Source organism: Lissotriton vulgaris, chromosome 5 (assembly GCF_964263255.1).
Source record: "Lissotriton vulgaris chromosome 5, aLisVul1.2, whole genome shotgun sequence".
NCBI classification, from domain to species: Eukaryota; Metazoa; Chordata; class Amphibia; order Caudata; family Salamandridae; genus Lissotriton; species Lissotriton vulgaris.
The window spans coordinates 343,356,406-343,370,169 of record NC_141693.1 but is presented as its reverse complement, the minus strand read 5'-3'; the positions used below and the strand labels follow the sequence as shown (position 1 = coordinate 343,370,169).

The following is a 13,764-nucleotide window of genomic DNA, read 5'->3' as shown; positions in this document are numbered from 1 at the left end:
TTGGAGTGATGGGCACTGGTGGAGGGGGGTAGGGAGGGAGTCTTAGGAGGAGGTCATGAGGCAGAGGAGCTTTGGAGTGATGAGGGGCACTGGTGAAGGGTGGTAGGGAGGGAGTCTGAGGAGGAGGTAATGGGGAGGGGCTATGGAGCGCTGAGGGGCACTGGTGGAGGGTGGTAGGGAGGGAGTCTGAGGAGGAGGTCATGAGGGGAAGAGGCTACGGAGAGATGAAGGCCAGTGTTGGAGGATGGCAATGAGGGAATCCGAGGAGGGGGAGGTCATGGGGAGGAGCTACGGAGAGATGAGGGGCACTGGTGGAGGGTGGTAGTGGGGGAGTCTGGGAGGAGGGTGGCAATGAGGGAATCCGATGAGGTCATGGGGGAGGTGCTTTGGAGCAATGAGGGACACTGGTGGAGGGTGGCAGTGAGGGACTCAGGAGGAGGTCAATGGGGGAGGGGTTATGGAGCGATGAGGGGCACTGGTGGGGGGCAGGTAGGGAGGGAGTCTGATGAGGAGGTCATGACTGAAAGGGGCTAAGGAGAGATGAAGTGCACTGTTGGAGGGTGGTAGTAAAGTTGTCTATCGAGTTAGAGGTCAGTGGTGGGACACCAATAAATACTTTTGCACCGGCGCTATAATAGACCCTGTAATGTTTTTGCTTATTTAATTAGCAGTTGGGTCATTAGGGCCACTGTGTAACATAGTTTAAAGTGTGTGCTAATTATATTTACTCTTATATTCAGGGTTTTCAGTTTGAAGGTGATTTTACAAATCTTTTTAGTGGGATTATGGAGAATGAAACCAGGTGGTGCCTGATATGGGGCTGGGGACCAAGGTTAGCTGTGAGTTAAGATGCACGGTAGAGAGATTGTAGAAAATTGATGATCAGGCCTGGAAGGGAGTGTACTGCAGAGTCTGGGGTCAGATGGAGGTAATAATGAAGAGAGATTTTCTCTGAAGGCTGGCAACGAGGCAGGCTGAGTAGTGTTACTTGCCTGATACTCCCACCTCAGAAACCTCCTCTGCCCATCAAAAGGACCTTACATGCGATCAAAACACTTTTTGAGAGTGTTAACGATTAGAAAGAGATTTGGAAAATAATGGAGGGCCCTGAATCTCCTGTTATCCCCTTCTATCACACGCAGGAGTACAGTTTTTTTATTTGTAGGCTACCTCCAGAAGCGACACATTGAGCCCGCAGTGGCCCACCCAAATGCGCCCTTGGCCCACCCAAACAAAAATTCCTGGAGCCGGGCCTGAGTGATAGCGGTTCCCAACGACCACTGGTGACCACCTTTGTTCTAATGAGAAATATTTTGGACAAAAAGGCAAATTAAACGTCATACAGCAAATGGGAGGTGCTGGACTGACAAAAGATAATGCAACGGTTGCGTAGCAGGGCTTGGTGGCACCAGTCGTGAGATATTTCTAAAGCAGTTAGTTCCGTTGGGATACCCTGCATTGACTCACCCCATTGACAGGGCTTGCAAAATAGACATCACAAACCCTTTGACCCTCGATGACAATACCTCCTTGCCCCACACTTTGCCCATCAACCGACTCTTACTTGCTGCAGAGTAGTTACAGGAAGGTCAAGGCATGAAAGCTATTGTAAGTAGACAGGACCCAGTGTGTTACTTACTTGTCTTGCCGTTGCCTTCGGGATCAGGCGTATCAAGGATAGTGCCAATACCAAAAGGCAAGCCTGGGGTAGCAGTCTCTGTTCATGACTGCCCCTATTGACATCCATGCTAGGCAGTGACATCCATGCTAATCAAAGAAGAACATACGAAAAAGGGACACTAACGAAGGATCAACTAGGCAAAACGACCCATGGGGAAACTCAGAAAACCACAGGAATGATCATGTGAAAGTATAAGACAGATAAAACAAAGTAAGAACACATCAAATGTCTCAAGAGCTTTAAAGGGCACAATGAGTGAACAGTACAATCTTCTCTGGCGGCTTCTTAAGCATGCACAGTAGTCATGTGGGAAACTGCAGGAAATAAGTCCAGTTGCAACGGCCATGCTGGTCAAAGAAGGCCATTAAGAGATTAATTGTGTCATGATATCAATAGTAGTATTGAAGAAGTGACTTTCCTTCCATTTGACTATATAGATGGATGATTTCCTTACAAACACCTGCAAAACAGCTTAAAAATATTGATTTGACGCTATTCAACGACAAGTCAATGTTGAATCTGGCATACTGATCAGATCCAAGGACATATGGAGGCTTTGAAATAAGAAGGAGGGGCAATTAATCCAGACTAAGGGCCTCTATTATAGTTTGATGGACAGGACGCTCCGTCAAAACATGACAAACATCCCATCTGCCAAACTACAAGTGCCGTAGGCTGTAATGGAATTCTAATAAGGCAGATCCGCCATCCACCACATTTGTGACGGTACCTGCCAAACTCGAAATAAAGTGCTAAGTTAGTAAAATACACATAAACAACTCTGCATGAGTAGTCTAGCTCAAAGTAGTTGACAAAAAAGAAATTATAAACAAGAGGGAATTATATACAAAAAAAGAGACACAGTAATACACCTTTTATAACTATTGACTAGGGTATGTTTCATAAGAATGTATGCCGCCTGTCCTATTTCTACCATTTGGCAACCAGTTGCAATATCGGCCCCAAGTAACTAAACCTGCAAACAAGCATTTCCAGTCTTCCGGGACACTGGCAGGAGCTAGTCAGAGAAAAGTGCTTTGGGTTCCCGGTCTGGCACTGGTTTCATGGAACAAACGGTCAGCTGTGAATTCATACATTTACCTTTTCATGGAAATTGTGAAATCGTTACCAGAATGAAAACAAGATATCATATATTAGAGCAGTAGCATGGTAAGGCTGCCTTGGGTTCTAATGTTACCAAGTAAGTGGCTCCCCAATACCCCAGATTGGTGGCACAATCTAGCTATAAAGTGGGTGCATGGAGCCCTGCAGAGGACCTTGGTGCCACTGCACTTGCTGCAATATTGATGGTCACGCCTCTGTGATTTGGACTAGCGTGATCATTCATAAAAAGCTAGTTGCAAATGCACTAGTAGTAATAGTAGAAGTAGTGCTATAAATAGCTGTGGTGCCAGTGGAACCGACACGAGTAGTAAAATTAGTAGGATTAGTGGTTATCCTGGCACTAGAAGTATCATGAGTAGTAGTACATGAATTAGTCATATTCTGTGCTACCTGTAAACGCAGAGGTGCATGTAGCAGTGGTACTCCTAGTAGTAGGACCAATAGGCTTTCTACCAGTAGCAAAAAAATAAAGATGTATTCAGAAGCAGTACTAATAATAAAACCATTGTCTGGTGCTCAAGCACTATTACTAAGAACTGATGATGTGGTACCAGTAGAACTTATAAAATCAATAGTAGTTACACTATATATAGAAGTAGTAAAAAGAATAGCAGTGTTAGCATTTGTATCACTACTCAGTGCATTACTGCTACTTGGAGTAGTAACAATAGCTGTACTAATAGCAGTAATCAAGATATACATGATAGCGCTGCCAGTTCTAAAGGGGATAGAACTACTTGTAACTACAGTAGAAGTAGAACTAAAAATGGAAGAGGTAGAAATGCTATTAGTAACACTAAAAGAAGCACCGGTAGTAGTTGTAAATGACAACAACTTTGAAATGAGAAGGCAGCCCCCCTTTCTCTTTGTATAGAATAAAATGCAGTTTATAATTGTCCTTGGTTTATTTTGGAAATTAAATAAAATTATTTTTACTCAGTGAATGGAAACCCGATATTAATGCAATATTTAAATGTAAACAAAGTAAATAGATTAAATTAACTTGTGTTAGTTGTAGATGAATTTGGAAAGATCTGTCAGGATCTATGAGCATACAATGTTAGTAAACCTTGCAACAAGCTAGTAGTCTTTTTAAATATTGTAATTATACAAGAGAGCTCATGAAAAATATGTATACTTTTAGCCTAACACAAAGACATGACATTGGGCTTAATAACCCACCCATATTACCACTAAATCAGGCTCACTGTTTATTTTATGTTTGTGAGTAAAATAAAATCCTTACTTTGGACAGTCTTCTAACAAATACTGTAACGAGGGGAGATCTCCTTTGGCCGCTGCATAGTGAATAGGTAATGCTCCTGTGTCTGTAGTAACCATTGCGTCACTGCTTCCGAATCGCAGTAACCAATTGATTATTTCGTGGTGACCAAACCTCGCGGCGATATGCAGAATCGTGGCACCGGAATTATCCTTGTCCTGTGGAATGAACACAAATACAATTAGGTCTTTTAATATGCTACAGAAAAAAATGCAAAATAGGATAATAAAGAGGCTTCTGGTGGGATTCCTATAGGTGAAAATAGAATCAACACAACCAAGTACATCTTTCCTAAAAGACGACCAACCATAAAATAGAGAATTCCATGAATACATTTTTGTAAATGGAGAATTTATGAAATAGAATAGAAAATATTGTATATTGTAAGGTATTGTAGTTGCATTTATATGGTGCTTCATCTTTCTAATAACGTCCAAAAGCGCATGCTGCACTGTATGTTGTGCTTGGTTGAAAAGGCATGGGATAATAGTGCTGCCTGTGTATTTTGGTTTTATGTGTGATGGTGAAGGTGTGCTCTTAAGGTGCTGTAACAGAGCCGGAAATGGGTTCATGGGACCTGAGTAATTACCAGTGATCCCGCTTTGACCCGAACCTTAATAACTTCAGCATCCTGCATATTATGCTGTGCATTAAATTTCATAAAGGAACCAATATGGTTAACAATAATAGATATCTGAAAACTGGGGCAACGATCAGAGTGTAATTGGAATGGAAGTGTTCTATGCATAAAATTGTGATTCCTGCTGGTACTAAATATACTCTAATTTGGCCTAGGGTTTCAATAACGTTTGTTTGCAAGCTTTTCCCATCCAATTTACTGCCTAAATGTGTATTGCTTAACAATTGCAATACACATGTATATATGTAAGATGCATTAAAGATGTATGTTCTGATTCTTAGGTCTGATAATGCCATGGGCCTTTTTTAGCTACTAAGAATACATCTTTGTGTCGTTAAAATCATTGACAATTCAAGTCGAGCGTTGGCAAAGCCAATAAGTCTGGCATGCATCGTCTGCTGACATTTTAGCTTTGCCTATGCTTTCTTTAAAACAAATATTTCTTTATTATTTTGCAATGCAACAGGCCTAAAGCAAGAGACCAGTCTAAAGGCTGAAATAGTTATTAGGTTAAGGCGAACGTACAAAGCATAGCATCATCAACAGCAGCAAAGTAAATTGATTTATAAAGAGAAAAGGAAAAACAAAAAAAGTAATACAGATGTCGACATCATAGTACACATCTGGAACACTCCTGCTATCCTTCCCCCCATTCTACCGCCCCCTCTTCAACCACTAAGCTCTGGCTTGTACATCACTCACAGTTTGTCCGACAAGAGCAATGCAGGAATGGAGGCAGAGTGGATCTCTTCAACGTCAGTATGTAAGTCAAGTACTTCTTGATGACCGTAATAAGCACCTTGGGGACAATAACAAATCCCCATGTATGTGGCAGTGAGGGCTAAATTATGGTGGCACTGTTTTCAATTTTGATTCTCAGAACTGTGGGAACCCTTTTCGGCCAATTACGGTCAGACTGGAACCAATTTTTTATTTCCCAGAATTAAAATGGCGGGGCTGAAGTGCAAATCTTAACCGTCCTTCCCATGGTTTATACTTTATTCGGTAATCTTTTTTTATTGCATTACTCAGATTTTTGTTTTATTGTGTAAGAAGAATGAGGATTCTAGATCTAACCCCTGAGGCGTTTGATCCACAGTTTGGGGCTCTTTCTCCTTGCTATTTTGCATTGATTATCCTTGATTTACAATTGATTATAACTAGGGCTCCCGGTTTTATGGTATTTATTTTTTTCACATTTCCGTCTGTATTTATCCATATTTATTTTTTGGTCATTTTATCTGTATTTATCCACATTTATTTTTGACGCAAGAAAAAAAAACGCTAAAGCTAGTATTTTTCCACATTTATTTAATTTGGCATGCACACTTGCACTATGTTGTTATAGCAGTTTTTTTTAGGTTTCGTAACCTGGCGAGGGGCGAAGCCCCTCCCAGATCGAAATCTGTTGTTATTAATAGTGAGGTTAGGACAGCCTCTGTTTCCAATTGGATAGCTCCATAAATGGAGACTAGCCATTGGGAGACAGAGGCTGTCAATCGCGCTTTCTCTCGAAAACGCGATTCGGGGGCGTTTCTGGTGCTTTTTTTAAGCCCCGCCCCTTTGTCCCGGGCCGCGCTGCGATTGGCTGCCGGCCCGGGACACCCCCGTGACGTCATTCCCGGGCCGCGCTGTGATTGGCTGCCGGCCCGGGACCTGACTTGTTTTGCTTGGGTTTTAATATCCTTATCCGATCATGCAGTACAGCATCGCCAACAGCAACATTTGTCTTTGTCAAAGCTTGTTTCCCGGTCTCTCCTGGTATTGGCTTCCGATTACACTTTTCCACAACCTAGCCGTGTTGTTTCCCCTCCGACTTCGTCCGCTGGTTACCCCGCCCACCCCTCTCTTTTTATTTCAAATAACTCTCTACTCGCCCCTGGTTCTTCCCATCTTGAGACCCCCTTCCCTTTCGCACTTTTTTTATGGACCGTGTTCAGATACTCCTCTTAATTGCCTGGCAAATTCTCCACCACGGGCTTGCTCTTTCCAACCCATTGGGCCGTACAGCATAGCCTACTAGCTTCTGAAATCCAAGCCATCCAATCGGAGGAGGAGACGAGGCCTGGGCAGGTTGAAGGCGTCTCATGTCTACCAGTTGCATTTACGGTAGTTACGGAGGCGGGGTCCAGGAAATGCCAGTAGCCAATGACAGGCAGGCGCGAGAAAATTCAAGCTACTGCATCATAGTGATTCCTTCCGCTATCTTGAGTTTTCGTCGTTGCTGGCTTGCTGCACGCGACGAAAGGGGATCCGTTGCTGATCTGTGAAAGTTGTAGAGGTGGCTCGACAAGGTGAGGAAAGGGTTGCCAGACGATTTTCTGTGGTCGCTTTCCGTTCATTGCCTTTCCTCTACACTCTTTCTTATAGGGGTTCGGCTGAGGTGATCAAACCGAAGCCTCCTCTTGTGGCGTTCAAAGCGACTAAGCAAAGTCGGGATATTTAAGCATCGCGTAGGTTCTAGAGGTGCTGTTTGCTTTTGAGCAGTCTATCTGCAGGACGTCCCTTGTATTTAATATTTCCCCATACCACTGTTGCCTGCATGCGTATGCTCCAAAACCTAATGAAATCACATTGTTTGCTAAGACTACTGTGTTTTTGTATAAACATATTTTATGTTTTTGAAAAGCATCATCAAGTTTGATTCATTCGGATGCTTAGAGGGGCATAACATATAGGTGCTGCATATGCACGTGTTGATGTAAGACGCGAAACGTATGCATGTTATGTATTTCTCGTGATACAGCACTGGCTGAAGACGCCCATTTACTGTGTGAATGCGCCGATGATGTTGCCTTGAAACCGTACGTAGTGGGTATGCTGGATGTGGTTATGTGAAGTTTTGTATTGCATCGACCTCGTCTGGTTTGCTTTAGTTACAAAGTCATTGGCAGACGTTTGCATCATCAAAAGTCTGCCCATTGGTAATGGAATGTGGACGTCACTCATGTTACTGAAGAATTATCAGATATTACTGACATGCTGACAAGAACCAGTGTCATGGTTGTAAAACGTGCCATACCCCATATGTCACCAACCTTTGTTAGCATAAGGCACTTGATTAAGATCTGTTTGTAGTATGACTTAATAACATTACAGAAAACATCAACCAAATCTCACTTATACATTACATTCCTATCATTCCCCGCTTCCTTAATTCCAATATGGAAGTATTGCAATTGCAAAACCTCGCTATATGCTTCTACCTCTTTATTTTTTTCCTCTGGTGTGCGTTTTTTTCTGTTCTTTCTCACATTCTGTGGCCATCGGGTTTGGTTTAGCCAAGTGTGTTTTTTTTTGTCTTTTGCTTGGAGACATCCTCTTTTGTGTTCTGCCCTCAGCTGCCTTGTCATTTGATTACTATAAACGATCTATTGTGTGTTAATTGTGTGAATACATGTTTCGTGTTGTCTTAGAAATGTTAGCAACCGTTTTCAATATATCTAATGTATGTAAGTGCTCGTTTCCATGGAGCATTTATGAGCAGCGGTAGCACTTTGCAGTAGGTTGCTTGTAACCGAGCCACCAAGTAAAACCAATCCTGTATGCGTTAGACTACCATTTTCGCAAGGCCCCATGAACGTATAAACCAAAGGCTTATTTGTACACTTATGTAGAAAGGATATAAAAGTGAAAAACAGTTGATGGCCTTCCCTTCACTTAAAGCCGCATTCAAGCAGATTTTGATTTTTGTGTTCTATTGTCTGCCTTGAGACTCGTTAACGTGCCTTTACTTCATCCTACTAACATTGACAGGTTTCACCTGTTAATAAAGTATCATTCCACATTGCCCAGATGTATTTGCACCTCGTTAATACACATTTCTGTCCCAGATTTATTTGTATTCATTAGACTAGACCAGTATGAATACTGGTTCTGGTCAGGTACAATAAATAGGGTTGACACACATGACAGCAGTGAACGGAGTCGTACACTTAGCAGCAATGGTAGCTTTTGCTATGTGTCCACTTTCTACTGGAATACCCCCAGGAATGTTGTATCCTTTTTGCAATTTACTGTTGTAAGTTTTCTGACCATGCACTCCTTCAGCATATGCAGTATCACGTTCAAGATTGTAGTGTAGGGTCAGGGAGTTGCGCCAGCATTATTGCCGTAATAATTTGGTCTTCCTACAACATTTGGTACAGTGGTAACTGGTAGCATCGATTAGTTATCATATCCTACTCTACGTCGCGTTGCTGGACTTACTTTTTTTGATTTCGAAAACGGTAAAAGCGACGTTACTTTATGCTGCTGCCTCTGGAGTTGTCACTTTTATTAATGGTTCGTGCAGTGTTTGTGCTGGTTATATAAAGCGTATGCGATAAAGCAGGGCTTTAAGTGGGATAAAAAATGTGGGGCTTCTGAGAGGGGCGTGATCGGTGTAATTAAGGGCGTGGCTTAAACACAGTAAGCTTAAAATCTATGCTTAGCATAGTGTGCCACCCGAATGGTAACTGGCTGCTTCATTCATCTAGCTATATAATACAACAAATAAATTACACCTATAACAAGCCAGGGCCATTGGCTTTGTCAATGGTTGTTAGTTGCGTAAGAAAAATAAGCAACTATTGCGTCGAAGTATAAAATATTGAAAATGCTTCGGTTCTGAACTGACAAGACAGTGAAAAAAATATAACGAGGCTCTTTGAAGTTGCCTCGCAGGCAGTGAAGGGTGGTACTGCTGCAGAGATGAGATTTTTTTTCACCCTTAGGGTGATGGCAGAAATGGAAAGCCCAATTTGGACCCTGCTCAGCACCTGCTTTTTAGAACTGCCGGTGCTGCGTACTGGTAAGACCCGGCCCTCTTAAAGCCCTGCGATAAAGGATGAAATGAGTGGGTGGGAACGTGCAGTATAGCGCCAGCTGTTGTTCCTGCTCCTTCATTAGGTAATATTTTTAAGCTGCACACGCTTGTCATACGTTGTGTTCACTAAACCTGTTGCCTCTTGGTGGTTAATTCTGGAGCCTTATGGCGGGTGTTTGGATCTATTCGTTTATGTTGGAGGCTTAAATTGTTTGTACATGGGAAGCGTGTGTTGGGCGGCGAGGAGGGGGCTTGATGAGGAAACAAGGAGATAATGAGAGGGAAGGAACGTTCGCCTAAACAGAAAAATTTTGGGTATAGTTTGCTTTCGTTAGCTATGCTTAAAAGTATGTTGACTCGAGGGGCAAGTATGTTTGTATTCCTGACCTGATGTGGGACGCTCATGTTTCTTGGTTTGGTCTTTCTGGCCTCCTTTTGATTTTTGCTTCCGATAGCAGATTTAGGCTGGTTTCTAGACTGGCTCTGCCTAGTTTATGTGAGAACAAGCTGAGTGTCAGCAAGCTTGGTTCAAGCCGTGGTTTGGTGCTTGGGTAAAACAAACTTGTTTGTTATGTTAGCAGTCAGTAATTCAAGTTGTAGGACGATTCAAGGGCATAAACGACCAGGATCTCAAAGAGAGTGGGACTGTGTCACGTAAGACATTCGCTTAATGTGTCTACACTGTCCTTGTAAAGCTAAAGGGAGTGATTCACAGACCGTTCAGACTTTTTTCGTGAGATGGAAACTCTGAAGTTATCTTCCTCCCTTCCTATTTTTATTTAATAATCTGCCTTTTTGGTGACAGCTTATTGAGATCAAATGCTGCATTGAAAAGATATCTAATGGAATTTGGCTGCGAGGAACATTTTTCCCAGACGCATTTCTATTTTTTAGGTTTCGGCTACCGTCCCACTGCATAAGCAGTGGGTAGGCGGAGCCGAAATCTTTTGTTAGTAGTACGGGGGCCTGAAAACGCCCCTCTTCTCTATTGGCTGGCCTCGTAAATGCTGGCCAGCCATTGGAGGAGAGGAGCGCCACTGAGTTCAGGGCCCGCCTTGACGCGATTCGGGGGCAATCTGTCCCTTATTTTGTCATTGTAAGTATCTGTATCATTTATATTACGGAAACCCATCAAATAAACATTTGATTCTAAACGGAGAAAAGTTTAGGGTAATAATTATATTTATAGTGCGCTTACTGTGAAAGTGTCAGAGGGTTTATGCTCAATGAAACAGCAGTTCTTTCACCCCACGAGCGGACGCGTGTTTGTTTTGTAGGTTACATCGTGTAGTAGAGTTTGCAAGGCGCGCACTGTGAAACAAGCAGTGGTTTCTAGGCTTGCGTGTTTAGTGCTTTGTTGACCGGCGCTGCGAGATAAGCGCTGTTTCGTGCGTGTGGGTGTATCTATCGTGGTGTTTTTCTCTGCATTTCCTAGCTGCCCATTCGTTTTCTGGTTATCAGTAAAAAAGCAGCAGGTGCCTTTTTAATGTCTTCTTCCATTGTTTTTTTTAGTTTCCGCGGTGACTCAGGCCGCAGGAAGGGCGTCCGCCTTGGCGGAGTGAATTTCTTGGATTAAAGCCATCCGTCCGCCATCCGGCGCGCACTGGTGTCTATCTTCTGAGTATGGCTCGCGGCCCTCGTAGTCCGTACCGAGGGTGAGAATTCACTTCTTTGCATTTTATTTTCAAGCTAAATATAAACAAGCATTTGGAAAAGTTTGAGCTATTGGCATTGTAAATGACAACATTTGTATTTATGTGTTGGTTTTGAAAACAGATAAATAAATGGCATTGTCGTTTACATTGCCAATAGCTCTAACTTTTCCAAAGGCGAAACCGTTGCATTGTAAATGCTTGTTTTAATTGGAGCCCTATGTTGTAATAGCAGTTTTTTTTTTAATTGGAGCCTATGCTAAGTGCCCTTTACACTAAGGGCCACATGCATCAAGGTATTTAGGAATCGCAAACGGTGCGATTCGGTAAATTCGTCCGTTTGCCATTCCTAAATACCTTTTTAGTCTGCATCATGCGTTTTTGGAAAAATCGCTATTTTTAGCGAATTCCAAAAATGCGATTGCTCTTAAGGAATCGCAAATTTGCGATTCCTTAAAAGCAATGCATGATTAATTTTAAAATTGTGAATTAGCAATTAGGGGGGGCAAATTACCACGAGGGTGAACCTCGTGGTAATTTGCGAAAAAGGTTTAAAATGCTCAAATTAGCATTTAAAACACTGTCATGTTACAGACACACATGTCCTTAGGACATGTGTGTGTGAAACATCCATTTAAAAATACATTTCAGGGGTGCAGAGGGGGGTCCTTTGGACCCCCCCCTGCACCCATGGAATGCATTAACATTTTGCGAATTCCAATTTGCGAATTCGCAATTCCCCTTGATTCCTATGGGCCTTTTGGCCCATAGGAATCAATGGGAATTGCGAAATCGGAAATTGGAATTCGCATAATATTTGTGATTCGGTAAAAAATGCGATTTTTACAGAATCGCAAATATTATGCACTTTCAATCATGCATCCCGTTTTGCGATTCCTTATTTGCGATTCGGTAAAAATCGCAAATTAGGAATCGCAAAATCGGGTTTTTGATGCATGTGGGCCTAAATGTCTAAACGGAAAACCGGGAGCCTTAATTATAACTTTATGTGCATGATAATGTCGTAACTTGATTACAGCAAGATTTTTTTAAATTAATCACGCCAAATGAAATCTAATCTAATCAAGTACTTCTGGAGCGTGTGGAAATCTGGCAGTTCAGTCTAACAGTCCCCCTTTATATCTACCTTGTTTTGGGTCAAATCATGTGCCACAGAGACAACATCATGGCGGTTGGAAACCTCCCTCCCGCTCCCCAGTGCAAGTAAATACTTTAAGGGGTGTGCGTATCTGTCCACTGTCTCAAGGAACATAAGTTAAGGATCTAAGGGCCCGATGTAGGTATCGAAATACCGGTCGGAATCGGTCGAAAATACAGATTTTCGGCCGTTTCCGACCGGTATTTGGATATTGATATGTAGGGGCATGTCAAAATACAGAATCAGTCATTTTACCGATTCTGTAAAATACCGAATCGGTAAAAATACCGAATCTGTATTTTGACATGTAGGTAGCACTGAAATCAGTGCTACAGGGGTGTAAGAATTCATAATTTACCACCAACTAGAAGTTGGTGGTAAATAATGAAAACCCTCTAAAAAGCATTTTTTTGACTTTTTAAATGGTGCCATGTTGCAGACATACATGCCCTTAGGGCATTTATGTCTGCAACATGTGCACCTATACATAATTGAGGGGTGCAATAGGGTGTCAAAGTGACACCCTGCCACCCTTCAATGTTTCCCTAAATTACCGAATTGGTATTTACCGATTCGTTAATTACCGAATCATTCCGATTCGGTAAATAATTAGGTAAATATACCTACATCCCGATTGACAGTTCTTAAATACCGAACGGAAAGCAGATGTAAACAAAGAGGTGGGACTGCAACAGTAAATATATATCGACCTGGTCCTTGATATAGCGAGTGGGACACAACGTTTGCGACTCACAAACAAGTAAGTTATGAACATATCTATGTTATATCATTACCCATGTGAAATAATGTCATTTTGTCATCTACTGGAGAATAACATCTTTGCCTAGCAAGGTTTGATTACCTCATGTTAGTATCATACATTAAAATTACATCAATGTCAAAGTTATCAATATGTTATTTAGAGAGAAACCTTTTACATATGTTCTCTGTATCTCTCTGTATTTTAACTCCAACAATGCTGTTGCTATGACTATGTTGTGTATAGAGAGGTCTATCATCTGTTCTCTCTGTATACTATCGTAGGAGAAGGAGTACTGCACAATCTTTCTTGCTTATTTATATGTCTATCATATGACAAACCAGACACAAGATACACAAATTGGACCTTCTATTTCTAGGTTATAGGCTGCATTTTAATGTACAGATATATGTGCACTGTCATTGTATAAATGTAATGTGATGAATATGTTTTATGTATATGTAATTCTCTAACGCTAATGTGTAAATTCTCTAGAGCTATATGTGTAATAAATCTTCTCTTTATATGTAATTACAGATTGTAACTTGCGGCTCCTGATGAAGGCGTTTTCGCCGAAACGCGTGTTGAGTAATTTGCCACTATATTTTTTATTGTAGACACTAATAGGTCATGTTGGTGTCTTTTTATTTATAAAGAG

At 41.8% G+C, this 13,764-nt stretch overlaps 1 protein-coding gene across 1 annotated transcript in view; it reads right to left on the bottom strand.

The window, feature by feature from the left end:
• Positions 1 to 13,764, bottom strand: part of ESPN (espin) — a 1,077,204-nt gene that overhangs the window by 842,447 nt on the left and 220,993 nt on the right. Inside the window, exon 2 of the mRNA XM_086921582.1 lies at positions 4,053 to 4,246. Coding sequence (XP_086777708.1) covers positions 4,053 to 4,246 — 194 coding nt within the window. The remainder of the gene's footprint in view (positions 1 to 4,052; positions 4,247 to 13,764) is intronic.